Here is a 27,937-nt window from a genome sequence, read left to right as displayed (position 1 = left end):
TGGATAAGTATAGAGGCAAGCAGGATAATTACAAGCAATTTCGATAGGGTGTGAGATCTAAAAATCTAAATCCTCAATGGAATGTTTAAAAGCACCCAAGAACGGAAAACATTTGAACTCAGAATGATAAGACTATTTGACACCAAAACCAAAGGACTTAATGCGGACATGGGTTTTCTCACACCCTATCAAAATTGCTTGTAATTATCCTGCTTGCCTCTACTCTTATCCACACTTTCTCTCCCCCCCCAGCATCCCTCCCCCTCCCCACCTTTCTTTGACACTGTACCCTGGCTTCAAACACTTAACACCCAACTTATCTACAGTCAATATCTGTTGGTTTATTTTTTTCCTCTCTCCACACTGTTTTAGCCATAGATTCCTTTGTATGTCAGTATTGCTTGACCTGAAGAAGAGAGGATAACTCTCGAAAGCTTGTCCTACTGTATGACATAAATTGTTAGTCCAATAAAAAAGGTATCACTGAATACTGAAGAAATCATTTATTCTGCACTATCGCAACTGGACTAACACGGCTATTTTCTGCTTTATATATATATATATATATATATATATATATATATTGTGACAGAAACCAGGGGTTGGTAATAAACTCCATATACAGGGCTCCCAGGATACTGAACAGTTTCTGTCCTGTCTAAGCTGAACAGGGCAGCCTCGTGGTACAGGCACTCCATTCCACAGTTTGTCTGCTGCCTGTTTTCTGTCACCTGTCATGCTGATTAGAGTTCAGGTATATAAGACCTGTTTCCTGTTTCCTCTGAGCCCCGCCCAAGAGCCTGGAAGGCTGCTGAACTGCAGAGGGGTGAGAAAGCCTCTTTCCCAAATCGCTTCATTCATTCTGTTAGTTTGTCTAAAGACTGCAAAGGTACTTATTTTGTTGGTGGAAGTGGACAAGCCACTTCCAACTCTGAGTCAGGGACATCTAAGTTTAAGTTATCGCTCAGACGAGCAGCTTTTTGTTTGGCTTTGTTTTCTGTTTAAACTGTGGCAGTCTCAGTGCCTGGGACTGAATAAACCAGGCATAGCCTGTTTAAAGGAACAGTACGTGACGTCTCATCATTTAACCTACCCTAAAAGACCGTGTTCTAACAGTCCCGGACAGACGGCGGAGCCCCGGAGTAAGCCGTTTGTCACATATGGTGGAGAATGCGGGCAGAACACTGAAAGGTCTGGGGGTTAAAGAACTTTAAAAAAAAAAAAAAAAAGAAGGTTTTTTTTTTCCTCTCTCTCCAAACAAGATGGAAGACGTGGTGAGTGCGCTGGTACGCAATGTCGCTGTCCAGAAAGACGCGAATGAAGCCCAGCAACAGGCGAGTGAAACCCAGCGACAGCTGTTAATAGCCCAGCAAGAGACTAATGCAAACCAGCAAGAGACAAACCGCCTGCTGAGAGAGGAGCAAAAGCGGTTCGCTCAGGGCTTACAGCAGGAACTCGAGATCCTGAGGGGGACTATCAGTAACCTTCCACTGGCAGAGGCAGCCCCAGTTCCGAAAATGACCAGGGCAAGCCACTACCTTCAGAAGATGGGACCCTCGGATGATGTGGAAGCCTATCTTCTCACGTTTGAACGCACGGCACAGAGAGAGGGATGGCCAGAAGCTGAGTGGGCTGGTCTAATCGCACCCTTCCTAAGCGGCGAACCCCAGAAGGCTTACTTTGATCTAGAGCCAGCCGAAGCTAACGTCTATGCAAAATTGAAGTTCGAGATCCTCGCCCGCCTCGGCGTAACCACAGCTGTTCGTGCCCAAAGGTTTCACGCATGGTCCTTCACGATGGATAAAGCCACCCGAAGCCAGATGTATGACCTCATCCACCTCGCCCGGAAGTGGCTACAACCCGAGATCAACTCAGCAAGCCACATCGTGGAACGGTTGGTCATGGACCAGTTCTTGAGGAAACTTCCCTCTGCCTTACGCCGTTGGGTCAGTCGGAGTGATCCCCACAATGCGGATGAGCTTGTGGCCCTTGTAGAAAGGTACAGTGCAGCAGAAGAGCACCCGCAACCCACAGTCGTGGAGCAACCCCACTATCCGAGGTTCCAGGACTCTTCCAGAGACGGTAAAAGGGTACCGGGGTTAAGGGGCGCTGAAGAGCGGCGACCACCTTCACGCCGCTCCAGCAACAGTGGTTCGCACACTAAGGGCAATAGCCAACATGGGGAGCCGGGAAAAGGCTCTAAGTGGGACACAGACTATGTACCTAAATGTGTAAATTGTCATGAGAGGGGCCACACAGCAAAAATCTGCCCACTAAATGATGAGCCCATGCAATGCAACAGCGTGGAACCTTATTCGCTGTTGTCCCAATGTATGGGCCCTAGCCCAGAGGACCCCTTGAATAACCATCTGTGGGCATTTGTAAAGGTTAATGGTAAGAGGGTTCGGGCACTTCTTGACTCTGGGAGTATGGTCACACTAGTGTCCGAATACCTATTGCCCATTAAGAAGAAACAGGTAAACAGTTCACAAAGAGTGGCAATTTGTTGTATACATGGGGATAATCATGAATATTCCACTGTTGATGTTTTTTTTTAAACAGAATTTGGTTCTTTAGATTTCAAGGTGGGTGTTGTACCCAAACTGGCACATGATGTGTTAATAGGGACCGACTTTCCCCATTTTCTAAAAATGTGGTCCCCAGCTCAGAATAGCGCCCAGAGTTCAATAGCAGACCATAACGAAGTGTTAGAAGAAACAAATCCTTTCCCTTTTTCAGAAATGGAGGTTGACGAGGGCCCAAATAAGAAGGGGGAAAAGGAGGAGTGCTGTGAAATTCCCTTCCCCATCACTACTTTGGTAGGGAATACCCCAAATCAAGATGTTGATCAGGCACTTACCACCCCAGTACAGGATAAGACCCTCGCTGACCTAGAGGTCAGTCCTGGGAGTTTTAAGAAGGCCCAGTGGGAGGACCCCACATTAGCGGTAGCAAGGGGAAATATACGGGACCAGAATAGTACTCATGGCCAACCAGATAGGTCACTTGCTTACCCCTACTTCGAGGTAGAGAACGACCTAGTATATCGGGTTGATAAAAGAAAATCAGTTACAACTAAACAATTGTTGGTACCACGGACATTCCGTAACGTAGTATTACACCTCGCACATAGTCATCCATTGGGGGGACACCTAGGGGTGGAAAAGACAAAAGAAAAGGTTCTCCGAAGCTTTTATTGGCCTGGGGTTCTGGCAGAAATTACAAACTATTGTTCCTCATGCCCAGAATGTCAGATCACCGCCCCGTTCAAAGCATACCGCAGCCCATTGGTACCCCTTCCCATAATAGAGGTACCATTTGACCGGATTGCTATGGATCTAGTAGGACCCCTAATAAAGTCTGCTAGGGGACATCAGCATATATTGGTAATATTAGATTATGCTACCCGATATCCGGAGGCAGTTCCCCTACGTAGCACCTCTGCTAAAAACATAGCAAAAGAGTTAGTACTTCTGTTTTCCCGGGTCGGAATTCCTAAAGAGATCTTATCTGACCAGGGAACACCATTTATGTCCCAAGTAACAAAAGAGCTATGTAAACTCCTAAAAATCAAGCATCTCAGAACCTCGGTCTATCATCCACAAACAGATGGTTTAGTGGAAAGGTTCAATAAAACCTTAAAGAGCATGTTACGCCGGGCGGTCGATAAGGATGGGAAAAACTGGGACTGTTTGTTACCATACCTGTTATTTGCCATTAGGGAAGTTCCCCAGTCATCCACAGGCTTCTCCCCGTTTGAACTATTGTATGGCCGACATCCAAGGGGCTTACTGGATATAGCCAAAGAAACTTGGGAACACGAGGTTACCCCTTACAGAAGTGTAATAGAGCATGTTGCCCAAATGCAGGACCGCATTGCTGCAGTCCTACCCATAGTGAGGGAACACATGGAGAAAGCTCAAGAAGCACAAAGGAATACGTATAATAAGGGTGCTAGGGTCAGAATTTTTTTTCCAGGTGATAGGGTACTAGTTCTGGTTCCCACCGTGGAGAGTAAATTCCTTGCTAAATGGCATGGGCCATATGAGGTCTTGGAAAGAGTGGGAGAAGTAAATTATAGGGTAAGGCAGCCAGGTAGGAGGAAACCTGAGCAAATTTACCATATAAACCTACTCAAGCCCTGGAAAGATAGAGAGGTCTTGTTAACCCTAGTACCCCAAGGTCCGTCAGAGAATCAAGAAACTGACCCAGAGGTTAGCATAGCTGAAACACTGTCCGTGCATCAGAAACGAGAGGTCCAGAGTTTAGTGAGAAGGAACAAAGAAATCTTCTCTACACAGCCAGGTAAAACTAACGTAATTAAACATGACATAGTCTCTGAACCGGGGGTCCGAGTTCACCTTAAACCGTACCGAATCCCAGAGGCCAAGAGAGAGGCTATAAGTTTAGAGGTTAAAAAAATGCTAAAACTAGGCGTAATTGAGGAATCCCAAAGTGGGTGGAACAGCCCTATAGTTTTAGTCCCAAAGCCAGACGGTACAACAAGGTTTTGTAATGACTACCGGAAACTAAACGCGGTGTCAAAATTTGATACTTATCCTATGCCCAGGGTGGATGAACTTGTAGAGAGACTGGGCAAAGCCCGATATCTCACAACCCTAGACCTAACAAAAGGGTACTGGCAGGTTCCCCTCACAGAAAGGGCAAAAGAAAAAACAGCCTTCTCAACCCCAGACGGCCTCTTTCAATATAAGGTGCTGCCTTTTGGCTTACATGGAGCTCCCGCCACATTCCAAAGAATGATGGATAAAATTTTAAAACCACATGTTCGGTACGCTGCCGCCTACCTGGATGATGTGGTAATCCATAGTGAAGATTGGCAGTCCCACCTTCCAAAGGTCCAAGCTGTGCTCGACGCAGTTCGGTCTGCTGGACTAACTGCTAACCCCGCTAAATGCACTATTGGTCTGGAGGAGGCCAAGTATCTGGGGTATTCTATTGGTAGAGGGTTACTCAAACCACAAACACTCAAAGTAGAGGCGATACAAAATTGGCCAAGGCCAGTCACAAAAAAACAAGTAAGGACCTTTTTGGGGTTAATTGGCTACTATAGGAGGTTTATTCCCAATTTTGCAACTAAGGCAACCCCACTAACCGACCTCACAAAAGCAAGAGGACCGCTAATGGTAAAGTGGTCCCCCGAAGCCGAACAGGCCTTTAGAAGCCTGAAAGAAGCTCTCTGTGCCCAACCAGTGTTGGTCACACCTGACTTCTCCAAAGAGTTCGTAGTCCAAACCGACGCATCTGAGGTAGGGCTGGGGGCGGTACTCTCCCAGGAGTCTCAAGGGGAGGAGCACCCCATCCTTTATTTAAGTAGGAAACTAAATCCCCAGGAGAAAAATTACTCCATAGTCGAGAAAGAGTGTCTCGCAATAAAGTGGGCTGTAGAGACACTCAAGTATTATCTGTTGGGGAGAAAGTTCCGATTGGTCACAGATCATGCACCCCTTACCTGGATGTGTCAAAATAGGGAGAAGAACGCTAGGGTGACCAGGTGGTTCCTAAGCCTACAGCCCTTTAAATTTTCTGTGGAACACAGGTCGGGGCACAAACATGGCAATGCCGACGGGTTGTCAAGGATGCACTCCCTAATATCCATGGTCGCTCACCCCTCGAGGTCTGAGCTGGGGGGGAGGATATGTGACAGAAACCAGGGGTTGGTAATAAACTCCATATACAGGGCTCCCAGGATACTGAACAGTTTCTGTCCTGTCTAAGCTGAACAGGGCAGCCTCGTGGTACAGGCACTCCATTCCACAGTTTGTCTGCTGCCTGTTTTCTGTCACCTGTCATGCTGATTAGAGTTCAGGTATATAAGACCTGTTTCCTGTTTCCTCTGAGCCCCGCCCAAGAGCCTGGAAGGCTGCTGAACTGCAGAGGGGTGAGAAAGCCTCTTTCCCAAATCGCTTCATTCATTCTGTTAGTTTGTCTAAAGACTGCAAAGGTACTTATTTTGTTGGTGGAAGTGGACAAGCCACTTCCAACTCTGAGTCAGGGACATCTAAGTTTAAGTTATCGCTCAGACGAGCAGCTTTTTGTTTGGCTTTGTTTTCTGTTTAAACTGTGGCAGTCTCAGTGCCTGGGACTGAATAAACCAGGCATAGCCTGTTTAAAGGAACAGTACGTGACGTCTCATCATTTAACCTACCCTAAAAGACCGTGTTCTAACAGTCCCGGACAGACGGCGGAGCCCCGGAGTAAGCCGTTTGTCACAATATATATATATATATATATATATATATATATATATATATATATATATATATATAATCAATTAATAAACATTTTACTTAATTCTCTGTGTAAAAATAATGGTTACATCAAATATGGTTCATGGGATATATTTCCAACTGATGTGGTAGTTGTATATTTGTTAATCCTGGCTTCTCAAAGATCCTTAAAAGAAAAAGCTTTGATATCATGGGAGCTGACATTTCAGAAAAGCTAAGCATTGTCTTTTCCAGGTAATATGCAGTATTAAGCTTTCATACTCAATTCTCTAATGTAATATTCTTTTTTAACCATGATGACCAGCTCATTTTGTTGATTCCAGTGAACAGCTTTATTTTATTTAACATGACTACAGGTCTATGGAGGGCAAACATTAATAGTGTTCAGTACAGTTTGCTATCTACAAATCATGCAAGAAAACAAATAGAGAAATGGAAAAGCAAATGTATGTTTTGTTCTTACAAGTTCATCCCATTATAAAGATGTATTTTAGTAGTATGCCCAAAGCATTATTGTGTATACTATTAGTTGTGCAAAAGCTTGGCAGTTTGGATCATACATATTTTGAAGTTGGAAAAAAAATAGCACTGCTAATGTGCTAATAAAATCAATGTAATTATGTATTTGTTTTTGCGTTTTCCTTGAAAAGATGAGGATTTCCTTGGAAATCAAATGTCAGAATGGAATCCCATTCTATCATTGAATTGAAACATGGTACTACCAAATACACACCTAGGGCACCTTACTTAACTGAAAACAATAAAGGTGACATAAATACTCCTTGATACAAACTTGAACATACAGTATTTATTTACATAACGTATTTCCACTGCTACTCTAGAGAAACCCGATTCTAGAACAGTCTACCTGGATATACAGTATATACTCTACTGGTGTTGTGACCGTCACTAGACTAAAAATGGGTGTGGTTTAGTTTCTGTCAAGTCACCCTGTATCATCTGATGAGAGTTGCCCTGTGTGAGCCCACACAGTTAACCCTCTAGGGCCCTTAAACCTTACACTACCATAGCCCCACACATGGGGGCTATATATATATTTATATATAAGCAGTTAGGTCTGGAAATAATTGGACACTGACACAATTTTCATAACTTTGGCTCTGTACGCCACCACAATGGATTTGAAATGAAACAACCGAGATGCAATAGAAGTGCAGACTTTTAGCTTTAATTCAAGGGGTTGAACAAAAATATTGTATGAAACGTTTAGGAATTGCAACCATTTTCATACACAGTCCCCTTATTTCAGGGGCTCAAATGTAATTGGACAAATGAACACAATCATAAATAAAATGTTAGTTTTTAATACTTTGTCAAGAATCCTTTGCAGGCAATGACTGCTTGAAGTCTGGAACGCATGGACATCACCAAACGCTGGGTTTCCTCCTTTGTGATGCTTTGCCAGGCCTTTACTGCAGCTATCTTCAGTTGTTGTTTGTTCGTGGGTCTTTCTACCTTAAGTTTTGTCTTCAGCAAGTGAAATGCATGCTCGATCGAGTTGAGATCATGTGATTGACTCGACCATTGCAGAATATTCCACTTCTTTGCCTTAAAAAAACTCCTGGGTTACTTTCACAGTGTGTTTTGGGTCATTGTCCATCTGTAAAGTGAAGCGCCGTCCAATCAACTTCGCTGAATTTGGCTGAATCTGAGCAGACAATATATCCCTATACACTTCAGAATTCATCCGGCTGCTTCTGTCTTCTGTCACATCATCAATAAACACTAGTGACCCATTGCCATTGTAAGCCATGCATGCCCATGCCATCACACAGCCTCCACTGTGTTTTACAGATGATGTGGTATGCTTCAGATCATGAGCCGTTCCAAGCCTTCTCCATACTTTTTTCTTCCCATCGTTCTGGTACAGGTTGATCTTAGTTTCATCTGTCCAAAGAATGCTGTTCCAAAACTGGGCTGGCTTTTTTAGATATTGTTTGGCAAAGTCTGGCCTTTCTATTTTTGAGGCTTATGAATGGTTTGCACCTATTGGTGAACCCTCTGTATTTGCTCTCGTGAAGTCTTGTCTTTATTGTAGACTTGGATAATGATATGCCTACCTCCTTGAGAGTGTTTTTCACTTGGCTGGATGTTGTTTTGTGAATGGGTTGTTTTGTGAATGGGTGATGTGAATGGGTTTTTCTTAACCATGGAAAGGATCCTATGATCATTCACCACTGTTGTCTTACGTGGATATCCAGGCCTTTTTGTGTTGCAGAGCTCACCAGTGCGTTCTTTTTTTCTCAGAATGTACCAAACTGTTGATTTGGCCACTCCTAATGTTCCTGGTATCTCTCTGATGAATTTTCTTTTTTTTTGTAGCCTAAGACTGCCCTGTTTCACTTGCATTGAGAGCTCCTTTGACCGCATGTTGTGGGTTCACAGCAACAGCTTCCAAATGTGAATGCCACACCTGGAATCAACTCCAGACCTTTTACCTGCTTAATTGATGATGAAATAACGAAGGAATAGCCCACACCTGTCCATGAAACAGTTTTTGAGTCAATTGTCCAATTACTTTTGGTTCCTTGAAAAAGAGGGAGCTACATATTAAAGAGATGTCATTCCTAAACCCTTCCTCCAATTTGGATGTGAATACCCTCAAATTAAATCTGATAGACTGCACTTTAAGCTCATATTCATTATTTAACTGTAAATTGAATTTGTTTTGGTACACAGCCATAATAACAAAACTTGTATCAGTGTCCAATTATTTCCGGACCTAACTGTATATGTCTGTCACGTAACGGTACTAAGCAGACCCCGCAAGTTCATTGGATCGCCAACCCAAGACACGGAGTTCAGAAACTATGTTTATTTGCAAGGGCAACATAATGGAAGCATACAAACATACACAAAACAAACAATTATCCACTTTGTGGCCCACCTCCCACCGGAAAAGGATTGGACTTTTCCCGACAGAGTAAGTTACCAGCAGGTGGTGCCATGGGTAGCCGCTATAGTTCCTCCTTTTCTAGGTTGGGGAAACAGTCCATTATGGGGTACAGTAATATCCTGGTCAGCGAGTGCACAACGGATATAAACAGTCCTTGGTGCAATTACCGGTAGAGGCTGGTCCCGCTAGTCCGGGGACTGGCCTCAACTGGATAGATGTGCAAGGATTAAAGGTACCAGCTCTCTGCGGCCGGAAAAAGCTGATGGCTGAAGAAATTCTTCAAAAAGTCATTTGTAGCTTTGGCTTGGTTTCTTGGCTCAGGACGCACCAGAGCGTATGGTTTACTCTGAGCCTTATATAGCTACATTTGGATGAGGTTAATCATATTCCTTTTCTCAATTTTCCAGTACACAGTTTCTGCAGCACTGTGCTACTGTGTGTATTGCGTGCTTTTGGCTGGGCATTGATGTGGTATTTTTTGGGTACAACCTTTATCAAATTTCGGTTGTCATCTGTTCATTCCACCTACAGCATTATATATGTATCTCATGCTATGACACAGTCTATGATGTCTGTTTACCATTATAGCCATTAGTGTTACTCTTCCACCTAATTTTTTGCTTCTATGTTTATCAGAATTGTCAGTTTGGAGACCCCCTCCTTTTTTTAACATTTCTCCCCCTGCTTTTATCTCATATCAATAAATTTGAGTATATATATCTGTTCTTGGTATACCCGTGTGCTTGCTTTATGGATACTTTTCTGTTGTGTGTGTGTATATATATATCTATATATATATATATATATAGATAGATAGATATATATATATTGCATGTTTATTGTGCTCTTGTATGCGCATGGAGCTTTCTCATTGTGTAGTGCATGGCATGCATACTGTATGTGTATGGTGTGTGTGCACATTTGTGTATTGAGTTTGTGCCGCCTGATTCTTGGGCCAGTTGGTTGGGCTTGACCCTCAGACTAAAAATTGCCAGCCAGCCCCTGTTCCAACTTAAAGAGATCAATTTTTACTCTTTTGACAAAATGTTGACTTGACTAATTTCTATTTTCTGTAGTAGACTGTTTTTTTGCTCACATTTACCCTCCAAAAACTATGCTAATATCTATTGACTGATGTGCAAGGATATTTTAAGTACTATATAATAGAATCTGACCCTCAGACATTCTTTGTAAATCTGTGTTAAATGACTTTCTCATTTTGTCATTATTATTTCAGACATATTTTTTTATTGGAAGCCTTTAAATAGTAATGTTGTTTGTTGCTTAACTTTCTGTGACATTTACCACAAATAATAATAATAGACTCAATGTCAGGTATCAGCATGGTCAGTTGTGCTTATTTAGGGATAATGGGTAGTCTGAATTATTATCTCAAGATGATGACTTGTGGACGTGTAGACTTGACAGGTTGTTGTGTGACAAGCTGTATCTTTCCGACCATATTTGCTCTGCATATTTAGGTGATAATGTCCAAGCTGACAATCTGTTATCGTCTCTGCTAGTGCACTAGAATCATTTATATGCATACCCAATGTCAATAATGCAGCTGAAGTAATTCTGTATGCCAACCAACATGAAATATCTCAAGATTCCCTGGTTATTTATTCACACCCAACACACACAAATAAGACATATTCTATTTTTGCAGAGATACACACACAATCTCTCATAAATACATTGCGTTATAAAAGGATATCATGTCAAAAATTATACATTTTTAAGTAAAGAAGAAACACAACTAGTAATTGATTTGCATGGTTTTAAGAACAAATAGATTAATAGATGTTTTGCAAGTTCTGTATGGCTAAATAGTTATACAAATGTTCAACTAAGTGTAAATACAATGTGTTTTATACTGTAGTCTAAGAAACATTTAATTTAATAATGGTGTAGCCCCTTTACCCCCACCCTAAGTGAGATCTGGTCTGCTACTAGTGTCTTTGATATAAGATGGTGCATACATGTGAGGTAACAGGAGGGCTGAGCACCCCTGCATTGGTTTGGAGATCATCAGTACAAGTTTATAGGGTGCTTTTGTTCATGGTTGCAGTGCCTCCAGACAGCGAGGATCCTCTGGGATGGTAGGATGGTCCAGACTGACAACTTCCTTTAGCCCAAGACAGTGAATCACACTTGCATATGGTTCCATGTTATTTATTGCATTGGTTAAGATCTTACAGCAGGTGCATCCCTTTTCTTGCTTCCCCTAAGAAGGTCACTTCAAGGCTTGAGGCCCATCCAAATTTCCTCCTGAATGGTGCTCCTCCTGTGTCCCCTTGTGGGGCCAGGAAAGTTGTTGCTCACTCCACAGGGGGACGAAAGAGACACACCCACTTTGGGGAGAGAGACAGTTTATATACCCTGGGTTTGGGCTTGTAACCCTGCCCCATGGCAGGTCTGATACTGACAGGTCATCACAATCCAGCATGTGACCCCGCCAGTACCTCCCTAGGCTGACACTCTATGGCTGTTGCTAGGCCTGCCTTTGGATACACTTACTGCATCAAAGGCTGCAATAGCAAACAAGGCCTTCTGAGGAATTGCCCCCTCCAGTGCCTGACCCTAGCAGGACTAGGGACCAGAGGAAAGGGTAGTGGCCGGAGGCTAGGCTACAATGGGAAACACCATTGAGAATGGTACTGTAGTTGGGATATTGGTGGGTTTGGAACCTATGCTAATCTTATTTGGCCTCTATTTCAACATGCTTGGAAGCTGCTTCTCTGTGTCAAGGAAGCTTCTAATCTATATTCATTTCAATATGGCTCACATGTTGCCCTGACACAGAGAAGTGGCTTCCCAGCATATTTATTTAGGACTTTTGTGTTACATTCCCAAACTGGGTATAGAGCTATCTTGAAAATGTGTCTTAAAGTCAATATTTTGTGTTAATTTTGTCCATAATGTATCAGCGAAAAATTATAAACATAATTTGATGGATCAGAAAGGAAAGTTACTTAATACACATACAGTACACTGTATGTAAATAGGAAGCCTCTATTTCAGCATATCTTGCTATCATTTTAGTCAGTTATTGTGTATTCATCTTCAGTGTTCTCAATGTTGTGGGAACCTGCGGTTCAGATTCTTACCCGGCAGTGAGAAATTCTCTGTGTTGAATTCCATTTGGCAGAACAGGTCTCCTGTAGGCAAGTGCAGCTCTGTCCCTGGAGCCACAGCATTTTGCTTTTCTTCACCCGGCTCTGGGGACAGTAAGTCTGACTACATCTGTAATTCGATAGAAAAACACTGTGTGGTGCTCTAAAAAGTTAGGCAGATCTTGAAGATAATGACTTTATAAGTGCATAAACGTCCTCAATGGAAACAACCCCTCCAATGGCTTAAGGAAAATGCAAGTGCAAATGAAAGTCCCAATAAAGATGTAGTAACTGGTAAATCCCACTGAGCACTGCAGATCCGAATTCAACACTCTCTGGTGTCCAGTCTAGGTAAACATCTAATGTAAAAGGGTATCATAAATGTTTTTATTTATTTAATATCTATGAATATTTTGTAGTTTCTTTTAAAAATTTTATTGATTTGTGTCAATATAGTTTTGTTTTTAAGTCTTGTTTGTAATTTTACTACCAGAGTATGTATTTGTTAATTTCGTTTGTAAATAAAGTTTTTTTACTTTGAATATCGACTCAAGCTCGCCGACGTCACATACCCCATTAATTTGACACACCAGGAAGTGGAGGGGATTGGTGACTACGGCGCGCAGACTCGGTATTTAAAACACTCTAGTAAGTATTATGTTATTCACCTTGATAAAGGGCATGTAGCCTGAAACGCGTAGGTGTGGGCTCTGTACCTATGTCTGTCTTTTTCACGATGATCCATTAAAACCAGCATTTTTTCTACCATATGAACGCAATCTCTGTAATTTCTTTATACTCTGGATGTAGTGCTCTGCTTTTCTCTTTGTTTTTTCCTACATCTGTAATTCTCCAGATAGATTTAATATATATACCTAAGACATTTTAAAAAAAAATATGTATCAGACTTGACAAATAAGTTTATTACATTTCTTGAAAATACAAAACTGTTTATCAATTTAATGAGTTGTTTAATTATGTACAGCATACAGCCTGCTTCCTAAATTGCTCCCAAATCATTTCAATATATTCTTCCTAACAAATATAACTATATTTGTTAGGATGACTATATTTTTATAGACAAATATGACTATAAAAAAAAGAAATTGAAAATATTATGTGATATACTTATGACCCAAAAATTCACTAATTTGGAGAAGTATATCGGGCACATGCATCGAGCGCCGGTATGGGTTATTGCACCTGTCCTGTGGTTAACTCCCATTCAAGTCAATGGAACTTACCTCCAGAACTGGTGCAATAACCCGTACTGGCACTTGGAAGCAGGAAGGGTTAACCAATTCATTAGCTTAGCGGTAGTAACCGCTAAGGTAATAAAGAGAGTAACCCCTCCCGCAACCCTCCAGGTTTGCCTGATCACCCACCCTGGGGCAACTACAACCTTCACCCACCCCCTCTACCACCAAAAAATACTGGTATTGGTGGTTAACCCCTTCATTGCTTTAGCGGTTAGCCACTAATGTAATGCAGCTCTGTTTTAATGTTTATTTTTACTACATAGAATAGATGCACTGGGTCTCCAAAACTTAAAAGCTTGAATTTCAGGTCCAGGGACCCCCTGTTTCCTGAGGTACAGGCTCCAGTATGGGGTGCCAGTATCTCCTGCAAGTTTAAATGTACCAGTCACGTGACACGGGGCATTGAAACTTGCAGGAGATACCGGCACCCAATACGGAGGCATGTACTTTGGGAAGCAGAGGGTCCCCGCACCTGAAATGAATGCAATTCAGCTCTGGAAACTCCCAGCTTCAATCCGATGTAGTAAAAATACAAATTAAAACAGCGCGACTGCGTGTAAGAGCTGTGCAGGGAGATGCAGCGTCTCTCAGACTGATGGAGGGAAATAGCACGTTCAGCTCATTTCACTTGTAAAGCAAATACAAACTAGTGCACTGTATCACTTTTTGTAATAAACGGTATAGAAAATGTGTTTGCTTTAGTGCATACCGTGAGCTAGGAACATGCCAACACGTTCAATGTTGCAATCAAATCTACTAGAATAGGCCCCTATGACCCTTATTCTGTAAGGTGTGATGAGACAGGTGATGTGCTATCACAGAAAAAGCCCCATTAAGGTCAATGGGACTTTTCATCTGATAGCACGTCATCTACGCTATTACACCTTACAGAATTTACCCCTATGACTCTTCTTTACTTATAAAAGTTTACAGAAGGTTATCCCTTTACTATTTCTTTCCCTTGTTTTTTTTTTTTTTTATTTCATTTTCCAGTGACATTAAATTTGACACCAATTCATGCAAATGTGTCCCAAGATTCTGTAGTGTCATCATGACGTCAGTATTAGTTTGTTCAATGGCAGTATGAAGAGAGCAGCAATTTTATTATCCTCGCAAGAGGCAAAAGCTGAAAAAATAAATGGCTTGAGAATGGCACCAGAGGCTTGTCATTTGGCCTCGAGAAGAATCACCAAGTGAAAAACATTTCAAGAGAATGAAAAAAAATATTGCTATGGATTACAGATTTAACAGCCATTATTGCCCCGACAGGCGCATTGCAGCGAGACACACACAATGCGTCTCCATTGTCTGTTTGTGAGGAGCGTGCAAAAAAGCTAGTGCAATAACACATGCCACATCTGTAATTTGTGTCAAGAGAGTCGATGAGGCAAACTCTAATATTGTTAAGATTGTGGATCGCTTGTTTGTAACAGGGTTGGAGCTTTGGGGAATTGGTAATGGTAAGTTATACGTCTTTGATAATGTGGGGAATATTACTAAATGGTTCTCTGCAATTATACACTATATGGCCCCATGCAAGTGAATGGTCAATAAGGTGTTTTCCGTTATCAGCAGGTGTCTTTTGGAATTGAACCACTTTCTATGCATTTAAAAACAATAAAATAATTATAATTAAACTGGAAGTAAAAAATGGCATGGAAACTTGTATTACATTATAGAAATGGGTGTAAGTCATTATTCCATAATGATTAAATTAATTTAAAAAAAAAAAACAGATTTCTGTGAAGTTTGCTTGCTATGGTCATAGGTAAGATAGAAAGATTAAAAAAGAAGCGGCTTTCCACACCTGCCTGTTTCCCAGAGGAAGGACACAGATAAGATAGAGCCTCAGTTTGAGAGAATGTACAGTATGTAGGGGATCATCCACTGTGGTGATGTTATCTTACATGAGGCCATTTTGCTAGAAATGCAGATAGCACATTTCTGCTTTTATGCATAGGTTAGACCAGGGATGTGCAAAAGTTTTTAACCTGCGCCCCTCTGCCTGCTTACCTCCTGGCTCGCACCCCCCTCCTCCTCGTCTCCGACGTCAAATAACGTCACGGGTTATGTGCCATCACGGTGCCATGGCAACGGCGTCAAATTACACTGTGGGGTCATGTGACGCATCACCAAAGACCATGTAGGAGAAGCTGCAGAGGCCTCGAGCGGTCCCCTGGCATTTAATTTAAATGCCCTGGGGGAGAACGTGATACCTCCGTAGCCACCACGCCTCCCAGAAAATTCTCACGCCCCCCTGGGTGGCACGCCCCCCACTTTGCGCACCGCTGGGTTAGAGTGTAAACTCACAGTGATTTTGAATAATTGAACGTCGTCATTGCTCTTTTTCTCTACTCTACACACTGCTGCAGTACTTATTGGCACTGATTGTGAATAAAGTATTTATTACACAGCATTCTTTTTCAGAGCAATAAGGCTTTGCCTAAAGGAAATTCATACTCAAACCCTGTGCAGTAAAATAGTAGAGCATAGCGCAGGGTTTGTGTATTTATTTTTAATTATTTACATTTTGTAAAACAAATATGGCCTCAGAGTACTTTATGTATGGAGAATATGTACTACACAGGTATAGTGGGTTATATCCAAAGGTGTACCTTGACGTGGAAACAGGATCAGCCAAAAAAGTGAACTAAATGACCTATACTTATGAGAAAAAATATATAAATGTATTAAATAATTTGTCATATCGGATGTACATTGTGGCTTCTTTGTTTACTGTGATAACTCATGCGAGTTTATAAGATACTTTATATTAATTTTCCAATTCTACTTTTCATAAATTGAGACAATTGAGCACTCAAAAAAGGAAACAACAAAAATTGGAAGGATAAGCCAAATCAAATTTAATATTGTGGTAGAGGGGTACAGGGAAATAAGTGGGTGGCAATGTTTCAGGGGGTCAGCCCCTTCTTCAGGCCTGTTCCCAAAGATCCAAGAGATCAGAGGTACTTTTCTTAAATCCTGAGATAAAAACCTCCCTGATAGTTGGGAAATATGTGTGATCCCTACAAGGTACAATCACTACAAAGCAAAATCAACCCAAATAGGCTCTCTAATTATTGACACCTGAAATAAGTATAGTCCAGTACTTTGCCTAAATATTGCACACAAAACTGCCTGATAATCTAGGGTGTTACTGAATTACTGCAAAAGTGAAAGCCGGCGGCACCAGAGACAGTGTTTGCTGCAGTAGCGCTGTGGAGGTTCCATTTTTCCGAATGGAACTCCCTGCAGCGTGAATCCTCCGGTGATGGGACCACCGAGATCACATGACTGCGGGTGACTGCGGCACTGAAGACAGATAAGCTACAGCTGTATAAAGAGTGAAAATGCAAATAATAAATGAAACAAAGGAGGAATTTGGTATATTTATTTTAGTTTTGTTTATTGGCATCGCTCTGTAGAATGTTTTGATGATGATACCCTGCCAGCTGTAACTTTGAATAATGTTTCACCTAACAGTGGGTCTAAGTGTGAAGGGCAGCATTAGCTACTGGGCGATGGGTATTGGTGGCTTACTCTTGGGAGTCTTTGGGTGTTGCAGGGACCAGCTCGTTAGTTGCATGTGCCGCCAGATGTAGGTCATAGCTTGCCTTTGTGAGTCCTAATATTCATTTAAGGACATGCTGGCAGGGTGGGGGGGGTGTATGTGTGTCCATATGGTTAATAACGTGTTGTTTGTCAATAAAGCTGCTGCCATTTTTACCTCCAATGGTAGCCGCACAGTTTTCTGTGGGGGGGGGGGATAATGTTTTGAAGTGTTAACTGGAATGAATGATTGCTCGAAGGCTCAAAGGTGAAAAAAATTAGACAAATATTGGCAAACACTCTAGAGTAGGCATGGCCAACTCCAGTCCTCAAGGGCCACCCACAGGTCAGGTTTTAAGGATAGCCTTGCACAGTTTTTTTTAATCATTTCTTCAATTAGTGAAGCAGAGCTACCCTTAAAACTTGACCTGTTGGTGTCCCTTGAAAAGTGGGGTTAGCCACGCCTGCTCTAAATTATTGACAAACATTGGCAAATTTCACCAAATGTTATAAAATAAAATTTAAAAATATTATTCTTTGTACTATTCGATTTGTTCGATTCTAAATTGACAAAAAAACTTTCACATTAAAAAGGCTTTAAACATCATTAGAGTTTTTGTAGTACAGATTCATATCTGATGTTTTAAAAGCTGTTCCATAACGTACCTATGACTTCATGGAATTGCTGTTTTTTTAACCAATTTATTATGTCCCTTCAAATGAGGCTATTTGTTCCTTTAATATTTCACTTAAAATGGTGCCTTCGTTTAATCAGCAGTTCCTTAATTGGGAAACAAACATTGGTCGTAGTGAAAATATTACATTGCTGAGGCTATTACTTGATTGCAGCTCAAATACAGTATATGTTTTAACAGGGCCTGCCAATGTTTCTGGCGTCTCTTGTCCATTAATCTAAAAAAAGTATTAGGGAAAAGGAAGACAGTTGGTTTGTTCAACTATAAATACCTGCCATCCATGTAAAAATAAATATGTGGGGGTCACTCAGAAATATTATAAAATAAATCATCTTTGATGATAAATTTGATTTATGGAGGTATTGCAATTTATATTTATTAAATTACCTGCTTGAGAAAGGAAACCATTACCCTGAGCACTGAGAAATATTATCATATTTATAGCTTTATTTGCCAAGCAACTGAAACATATGGTGTACTGTATTATGGAATGTCGAGTTTCAGATGCCCTCATTTTTCTTGATATTATATAATAACACCTCTTTTTAATATGCTATTAGATCTCTTCACATATTGAAGTGATTGTAATGTCTCCCTTTCAATGCTACCACTTCTTTCCTTAAATGTTTTGCCATTTTTACCTTTGGGAGGAAATGGGAATCATATTCCAGTTGATCTTTTCTTAAGATGAAAGTGAACTATTTCATGCACTGTCCCTGAATGAAGCAGAAGCTATTTTCACATGCTGGTATAACATTGTCAGAATGATCATAATTGCCAAAGGCATACATATCATGTTTAATTTTGTATTTATTACACCATATCAAGCTTTTCAGTTTTTATTTTTATTCTCTTTTCTTAACTTAAAAATACAAGGATTAAATACAGTATATGCCATATCTGCAATACAGGGCAAGTATAAAATATTGGCATTGTATATAGATGAAAACCTTATGGGATTGCACATTATGTAGGATGAATATCTGTGATAGAAATGCTATTAAGGGAATTTTGAATAGCTAGTAGGACAGTGATGATGGATAGAGGGTAAAGGGAGAAATTGGCAAAAAAATCAGTTGTTTGGTCGACTATGAATTGCTGCTTTCATTGTAAAATAACAAACATTAACAGTTGAAGCTTTTTGTTCTGCCAGATATTGTTGCACTGCAATATACTGCAGGACTGTCAGGAAAGCTTAATTCTTAGGAACCCATTCCTCATACTGTAGCTCAAGTGTTGTCAGATCCTACTATGATTATTTTGACAAGTGATAAAGTTCTACTTCTAGTTCCTTTGAAGTACAGTACTCTGGTACGCATCAATGGTTTGACCCTGCAAAATGGTACCTCATTTATTTAACAGTAAAGCGACAACAAAATAATAGGAAACTCTGCACCGCATCCAGCCTAATCTTATCTAATGTCACATTTGTCAATGACATATTTTAGGCGTTTAGAAGTTTGTAGGTTGACACAATATGTCACAATGGATGATAATGGTGGTAGGTCTGCCCATATCATATTGAAGGTCTGCCCTAAATATTGCACCTCTGTGTGCACACACGAATGCTTAGCTGTTTCTAAGTGTTTACAATTGATTGCTGATGATGAACTTTCCATTATATAATTTAAGCTAGAATGTGTGTAAAGCGTAATAAAAAACTACTCTTACATTTTGTATTCTATATAAGGCGTTTGCTCTGGAAACCACTTTGCTGTTAGACAGTGTGAGAAGTTATAACTTTTCCTTGTATATGTCTAAACTACTTAGCATATTACCAAAAATAAAAAGATTTCAGAATTGTCATGATTTTTTTTTTTTCCTAGGGAACGATTATTGAGAGCCGAAAGATGAAAGCTCCTATTCCACATTTGATCCTCTTATACGCTACCCTGACTCAGAGCTTGAAGGTTGTGACTAAAAGAGGTTCTGGTAAGTGCTTTTTATTCTTTTTTTGAAGCTCATGCTGGTGGTGGGAATTGTGTATACAACAGCTTAAGTGAATAGGAAAATGTCTAATGGTTATTATTGACAGGATGATCGATCTGGTGTTGTGTTAAAGTGGAAGAAAATAAGTATTCGATAGTATTGATGGGCATGCTGTTGTGGACAGTTTTAAAACATCATTTGGGATAAAGGCCCACTATGGGTAAAAACAATACTCAAGGTTAGAGAATTATTCCTAAAAGTGCAGTACTATATCTATGAAGGTTGAAAAGGCAATCCAAGTGGTAATTAAAAAAAATAAAATATATATATATATATATATATATATACTGTATATATATATTGTTTTGTTTACATATATACAGCATACAGCCTTTGATTACCTGTATTGAAAATGATTTACCTCAACTGTGGATCTATTCGTTCCCCATAATCAATCAGCAAAGATCCTGCTTCCCAGGGTTTACTAAATTGCTGCCTTTCAGTTTCAATCGATCCTTCAGTGAGTGTAACTCAGCAGATACAGTGTATCCTTAAATGACTAAGGTAACATTATCTATTGTTACAGTTTGTATCTCAAACTGCTGTGAATATTTTGAAACACAAATGATCACAAACAGGAAAGTGTTACAAAGTTCTTGCACTGCTGGGGTGGTGGCTATACCCTGCTATAGAAATCAAAGGAGGCTCAGTATATTGAAACTCATTAAAAATGGCATTAAGAATTTTTTTTTTTTAAATGTAGTAACTATTATCAAATACTACAGAACTGACTTATTTAAAAAAGCACATGTAAGATATTGCTTGGATTGCTCCTTTAAGGACTACATAAATGACATTTGGGGCTTGCAAATAAAGGCCACAGTTTTAAACAGACTTCCAATAAGTAAGACATGACTGGCCTATTGTTGTCATTATCACTTAATATCAGCCATCTTACTAAATGAAGTAAATACTGCACTTTAATGAATAACTCCCATAGTGACTCAGAGTAAAGATCAATCATATTATTCGGTGCCCAGACATGGATTAGGCTCATAATATTTTATATTCGCTTAATGAAACATGCTTATTTGCAGGCTAATGTAACATTAACAATTACCTTTTTACAGTAAAAGCTTTTCAGGAAAAAAAAATTCAATATTGAATTGTGCTTTTGTTTCTATGGATGTCTGTCTGACTAAGGAGTGTGAAAATCAGAAATCCAATGACTGTTTATCTTTGTAATACAGGATTGAATGTTTTGTAGCACAAAAAAATCTGTTGAGACCAAATTCACATAGGTAAAGTAGGTGTACTGTATATGGGTCATTATAGATAATTTCACAGCGTAGGTTATCAAATGTCAAACCACATTTATTCCATGTAAATATAAAAATGTCACAGCAACACATAGCATATTATACATAGACACACTCCAATGCGATTTTGTATCAATGAATTGAAAGCAACATTGTTTGCTATAACTTTCCATTTTTGTACAATCTTTGTCCAAGTTCTGGTTACACTGACATTCTCAATTGCTTAATGCAACAAGTTCAAGACATTATCTGATCTATCAACATACAGTACTATATCAAGTACCTCTCAAATAGGATTTTTTCTGTAAGGACTCTTTTTCTTATTGTGCCAAATGCTTTACATATTTATATATATACATACATATATACATACATATATATATATGTAGCGGTATCAGTACCGTGTTAGCCGAGTTTCAATAATCAAAAAATAAATAGATGATACCGTTCTGTGGCTAACGAAATGCTTTTATTTGTGCGAGCTTTCGAGATACACTGATCTCTTCTTCCGGCGATGTTACAATGAATGAAACAAGCAAAAGGTATACTTAACAACAGTGTCTATTGGAATGTTATCTGTGCTGGTCCTTCCCCAGGTGTGGATGCGTGTTATGGCTAGAGGTGTCATGTATGTGTATGTATGTACATACATATATGTACATACATATGTGTGTATGTATGTATGTAAAAAATTAGCTGCACTCCTCAGTATAAACCTCGATAAACATTTCTGTGCACAGTAAAGAGAAAATTCAAGATACAATAACACCTACAAAAATGAAATGAATAACAACACCAGAGTAATTTAAAAAGAAAATAAAGGGATTTAAACTAGACATACACCACAGGTAACCCGACGTTTCAGTTCTTCTTCAGGGATACTTTTGGGGACCGAGTCTTCAGGTTTATTGCAATGTATGTATCATTAAAATCACTTTATTTTCTTTTTGAAACTACTCTGGTGCCCGGTCTCCAGCTGTACACCAGATTCCAATTGCTGACTACCATGGATATAATGATCACGCAAGAAACTTTCATCCAAAAGTAACGTTACTCCTATTGGGTATTCACTGGAACTACCAAAGATTGATCTCTATTGTGACATTCTACATTTCTCAGAAGGAACTGTGATTTTCTCCAGTGCGTTGTGTTCTGGTGGCATGAATACTGTGACCCTGTGGGTAGATTTTACAATTATTCACTTCCATGATCAATTATTCATAGTGCTGAACTTGGCTGCCCCCCTTTTTTTGTGTTTGTTTAGTATGTGTACCCAGTAGGGACTACACTAATATCCTACCTCTTAGGGAGGGATTTTACCATAGGGGTTAAGGGAAGTACCTTTGATTTTATTGATCTTTGGGAATGGACCTGAAGAAGGGGCTCATCCCCCTGAAACATTGCCCCTCTTATTCCTTTGTACCCTGTGTTCCCTGTCTTTCTCTCGCCTCCTTCCCCTTACCCAGTCTTCCCCCCCTTCCATCGTGTTGCATTCCATATAATTATACCTTTTTAGTGTGCATATTTGTTATTCTCGTCTACACGATATATACCTCACGTACATTCTGCATTAAGTGTACATTGTGTATAGACTTTTTCTATATTAAATTCAATTTGGCGTATCCTCTATTTTTCCCATTCTTTCCTTCGACTGCTGGAAACTCCACTTTTTTTGTATATTTACTCTGATGCCGGTATTCATTTTTTTTGGAGCTGTTATTGGAGAGAGACAGAGACAGAGATCAGGGCCATACTTTACGATTCTTTTAACACAACGCATCAACACTGAGGCGATATTTGATGCAAAAGTCATCACATCTTTATTGCAACAAATCGCAAGGTGCACCATTTTTTTAATGCATGCAATATTTAATTCATTGCTTTAACAGGAGAATTGCGTCAGAAAAATCTCTCTTCCTCTCTCTCTCTCTCTCTCTCTCTCTCTATATATATATATATATATATATTTATATATATATATATATATATCCTCTATGAGATATGAATTGTAACGCAGATCAGACACTCACACACTGCATTGCCAGTTGCAACAAGCTGCATAGCGCCTTCACCCTTGCTGGCCATTGGTAGAAAGCCATGTGGAAGCTGGTTGCGGTTCATACATTCCCATATTGTCCTGCTTCAGTCCAGTTATGGTATTTATCTTCTCTTCCGTTCTACCTTGCAACAGCTAGAGGAACAACCAGGATAGTCCCACAAATCTTTCATTTCTTTCATTTCTATTATAATGCATCACCAATTCAAAGTACTTGTTTCCATTTAATAGGCACACATTATAGCATGTAGGCTACAGCCATACACTACAACTGGAGCAGGGGAAGTGACTTTTTGTACTGACATGTAGTGCCTACCAGACTGCTAAATCTTTATTGCAGAGCCAAACACCAGTATCTTTTAGGGTTCATTCACTGTCTGAATATTCTATCATAACAATATTTCCCGATGAAGCCAGGCTTTTTATATTTCACAATGTATTTTCTGTCTTATACATTTCCAGCTCTGCGTTTTCCTCCTCTCTCCAAAGCAATATTGGGTATTTTATTATACCTCAGAACTCTCATTAGATACAATATTAAGGTGCTATTGTAAACATAGGGGTCAATTTATCTAATTGTCCCTGCTGCAATGAAACTGGAGAGCTATTCGAGCAAAAAAATGTACCGCATTTATAAAAGTGAAGAAACTTCAGTAAAAATAATGGTCTAGATTTACTAAAAGTCGATATTTCCACGTTATAAACTTTCATTAACAAATATTGGGGTTGCAGTGATTTCTTTGGAATTCTGCCCTACTAAGAATTCTGAATTAACAAATGGGCTGCAATACTCATTCTCATTTACATATACCAAAAAATTCAAACTCTGCTTTGAATAACGCTAGTGATATTAATAAGCATTAACTCATTTAAATCGGTGTTACTCACCACTAGCAATGCAATTGTGTGTGTGTGTATTGAGGGTGGGGAGGAGCTGACGAAAGTTTGAGATATCACACTTTTCTACTACAGGGTTATGTATTAGGACTTTTACCAAAACACTATAGCAAAAAGGATTTAACTCCTTTCATGCCTGAGACTACCAATGCATTGCAAATTAATGCCTTTAGGCACCAATGTGCTTAACTTGCAACATAAAGACCCTATAAGTAAAATACTAAATGCCTAAAATCCATAAAGTACTGTATGTCCAAAATGTTAAGCTCTTGGCTTCCTAAGGTGTTAATGTATTAATAATTTAAACATGGTTATTATAATCTATTTTATAATTAATTATACAGAAGGTTAGATGGTCTTATCTTTAGAGATGGGCGAATCCACCCAAATCCATTTCCCTGGATTTTCTTGGATTTTCAATCAAAAATCCGTTTTGCGGTGTAAAATCCACAATCGGTTTTGGTCGATTTTAATCCACGAGGATTCATCAAAAAACGCCATTGGATATAACACGTGGACGGATTTGTAGAATCCAAATTATTGCTGAATCTGCGGATTGGATTCTACAAATCCTTGACTGGTTGTGGTATCCGCAGAGTGTATTGGTAATAATAAGAAAAAATCCACAAAATGTGAATCGCCCTATTTGAGATTGATCCGCTGAACTCCACAGACCAAAGGAACCAGCCCATCCGTTGCAGATCCAAATCCACCAAAAATATCCACCCATCTCTACTTATCTTTCCTGTTTATAGTGGAACAAAAAGAGAAACAGTGCAAAAAACCTCATGGTGTAGTATGTAAAAAATGTTTATAAATTAAACGGGTGGGTATTGCACGTACATCAATAAAAAGTATATATCAGCATGACATGTATAGGGACATGTTACCACTACAGCAGACTGCAACTGTGTTGGATCACGTTGGTTCAGCCCGGCAAAATGATCGGATCCCTTCTCTCTCTCTGGCAGCAGTCTCTGCTGTCCTTCCAGCTCCTTTTTCTGACAGATTTTCTGAGCAGATTCAGTTGATTTGGGGGGGGGGGGGAAGTCTGCAAAAAAGCGCAGACAGTTATTGATATTAAAAACAGGTGGAGGAAACCTCCCAACAACAGAGATCAACAAAGCAGACGCGACGCGACGGAGCCTTCTGATGACGTCATCAGTGTGTGCGTGGAGAGCCGATACCGGAATCAGTAAGGAGTTTCTCTTCACATCCACGGCATCAGTACACTCACTATACAGTGAGGACTATACTTAATCGAGTGGAAGGACTGCAGTGACTGCTGCCAGAGAGAGAGAAGGGATCCGATCGTTTTGCCGGGCTGAACCAACGTGATCCAACACAGTTGCAGTCTGCTGTAGTGGTATCATGTCCCTATACATGTCATGCTGATATATACTTTTTATTGATTTACGTGCAATACACACCCGTTTAATTTATAAACATTTTTTTACATACTACACATGAGGTTTTTTGAGCTGTTTCTCTTTTTGTTCTTGTATTAGTTATCGGTTTGTGGAACCATCCCACGAGCACGGCAGCACCTACCTCGATACAACACAGGTTTTATTATCTACTTGTTTAATTAACACAGTACTCAAGTTTGAGTTTATACACTGTTAATCACTTTGCACAGGTTTGGTTATAATACTTTAGCACTTTATCACATTTTTTTCTGAGCGCAGATCAACTTTTTCATTCTGTTTATAGTGGCCATTATATACACGAGCAAGGTTGGAAAAACATTTCACAACATTTTTTGGCAGTAGCCCAATAGCGCCTAGTATCGGTGTGCAGTGAGTAGCAACGGAATAGGTCAATTGCCTTTAATTCTTAATTTGCATACATTTGTAACTTCATTTGTTATACTGTTGTTAAATTAAGGAGATACATACTCATTTGCTTACTAATCAGTGATCATACACATTGGATGAATTAGACTGCTCTCCTATATATTTGCGTCCTGTGTAGTTAAAAAGGCAGGTGCAAGAGAGGTGTAAAATATAGTACACAGAGAGAACCCAAAGAAAGGGCTCAAAGAACCCCACTATTTGCACTCATTGCCATAAGTCACAACATAAAGTCTAAATAGCCCTCCTGTGGTCCAACAGCCAGATCCAAAACAGGGTTAATAAGAGCGACCAAAACAAAAAAGTTTTATTACATCAATAATTACACACTAAATGGTTAAAATGATAAAAAATATCCCACGGAGAAGGTACTGTATGGAGAAAAGAGAGTGAAAAGCTTCTGGATAGCTATATTAGGACTAATAGCAAAAACACTCTTTTCCCCTGTGATCCATTCGGTCATACCATAACCACTATCTCATAGTAGTGGGAGTACTCTTGTACTCTAAATGCAGACTAATCACTCAGATTTGTATTCACCCATTATTAGCTCTGTGTATGCAAACAGGCTTGGTTCAAGTGTACCTGAATCAGAGCTTGATAAACCCCATAGCTTACACTGTAAGAATAGGTATGTCTCCCAGGGCTGCAACACAACCTATGCTGGGTTAACTCTGATTCAATTAGACCAAAAATGTGGTGTACTAAGGAACAAATTACTACGATGTATAGTCGCTTGAAACCCTGCTGGTGCTCAGTTATAAGTATAAAAGAATCAGAGCTGGAAAACCTGCAAAGTCTATACCGTTGGAATGGGTATATCTCCCAAGATTATAATCTAGACTATGTCAGGTTAGCTCTGATTACATTCACCAAAACTTGGTATATCAAGGAGCAATATTGCCACATTGTGTAGTCACTATAAACGTAGCTGGTCTATTGATTAAAGCCACACTGTAGTTGCTATATCAAATTGCAATAATACACAAGCGCAGCCTGTCTAATAAGAGGCAAAGGTACGCCCTGCTATATATTGCTGTGTGTACACAAGGGGTTACAGTGAACCCAAATGCAAGTGAGTATAATACAAGCTGTATAGTTGAGGTCCGCATAGGACTCCTCCCCCTGATGAAGTATGTTAATCACACGAAACATATGTTGGCAGAGTAGGATGTCACGGAGTTGATGTCATGAAGGAGCGGTGATTCGTGCGGTCTATGCGGACCTCAACTATACGGCTTGTATTATGATCACTTGCGTTTTGGTTTTTCCCAATTCTTTACAGGAATACAAGAAAGGGTTAATAATGAGGATTTACGCAGGGATCAAATCAACAGGGAATGCCCTGGACCATAATTACATGGCCAAATGGGCCAGAGACTTAGGGGTAGAAATTGACAGAGAAGACTGGGAGTATATTTGGGATAATGCGGCCAAAACATCCATGTGCACGGTCAGCATAGAAAATATATACAAAATTTACCAATGTTATCTCACCCCAGTAAAACTAAAGCAAATCTTCCCAGACTCCTCTGACCAATGCTGATGGGCGGCCGATATGGCCCATATTTGGTGGGATTGCGCGGAAGTCCAGACATATTGGGAGATGATCCAGGGAATCATTGAGGAGACAATTAGTCATGCAATACCCCTGGATCCCCTGGTATACCTTGCGGCCAAACCAATAGAGGAAGAAAACTACCCGATCAGGTGCCTGATCTCACACATTCGGACTGCCGCCAGGTGCGCAATAGCAGCGACCTGGAAGAACCCATTTCATCCTTCCAGAACAGAGGTTGAGCGGAGAATAGGGGAAGTGATGCTGATGGATAGGCTCTCCGCCGTCCTTAGGCACTCAACTAAAAAATTCTATAAGACCTGGGGCCCCTGTTAAGGAACCTAAATAGCCCAAAGCTGGACACCCCAAGAGGGAATAAGAAGAGCTTAGACAAGACGAGGCATGGAGCTTAGATCTGGGAGAGGAATAGGAATAGAAATAGAAGTCACGAAAGAACAGACGCGAGACTGCAGAACCTGAGTGAGCCCAGGATCAAGATAATAAACTAATAAATAAGTTAATAAGTCAACAAGCTTAC

At 40.1% G+C, this 27,937-nt stretch overlaps 1 protein-coding gene across 1 annotated transcript in view; it reads left to right on the top strand.

Annotated features, from left to right (window-relative positions):
* IL1RAPL1 (interleukin 1 receptor accessory protein like 1) overlaps positions 1 to 27,937 on the top strand; it is a 1,561,353-nt gene that overhangs the window by 206,854 nt on the left and 1,326,562 nt on the right. Inside the window, exon 2 of the mRNA XM_075594263.1 lies at positions 19,614 to 19,719. Within this exon, the coding sequence (XP_075450378.1) occupies positions 19,638 to 19,719 (82 nt within the window). The 5' untranslated portion in view covers positions 19,614 to 19,637. The remainder of the gene's footprint in view (positions 1 to 19,613; positions 19,720 to 27,937) is intronic.

The sequence above is a fragment of the Ascaphus truei genome, chromosome 3 (assembly GCF_040206685.1).
Source record: "Ascaphus truei isolate aAscTru1 chromosome 3, aAscTru1.hap1, whole genome shotgun sequence".
Taxonomy (NCBI): Eukaryota; Metazoa; Chordata; class Amphibia; order Anura; family Ascaphidae; genus Ascaphus; species Ascaphus truei.
The sequence above is the reverse complement of the archived record's forward strand: the minus strand, read 5'-3'. Positions and strand labels throughout refer to the sequence as shown.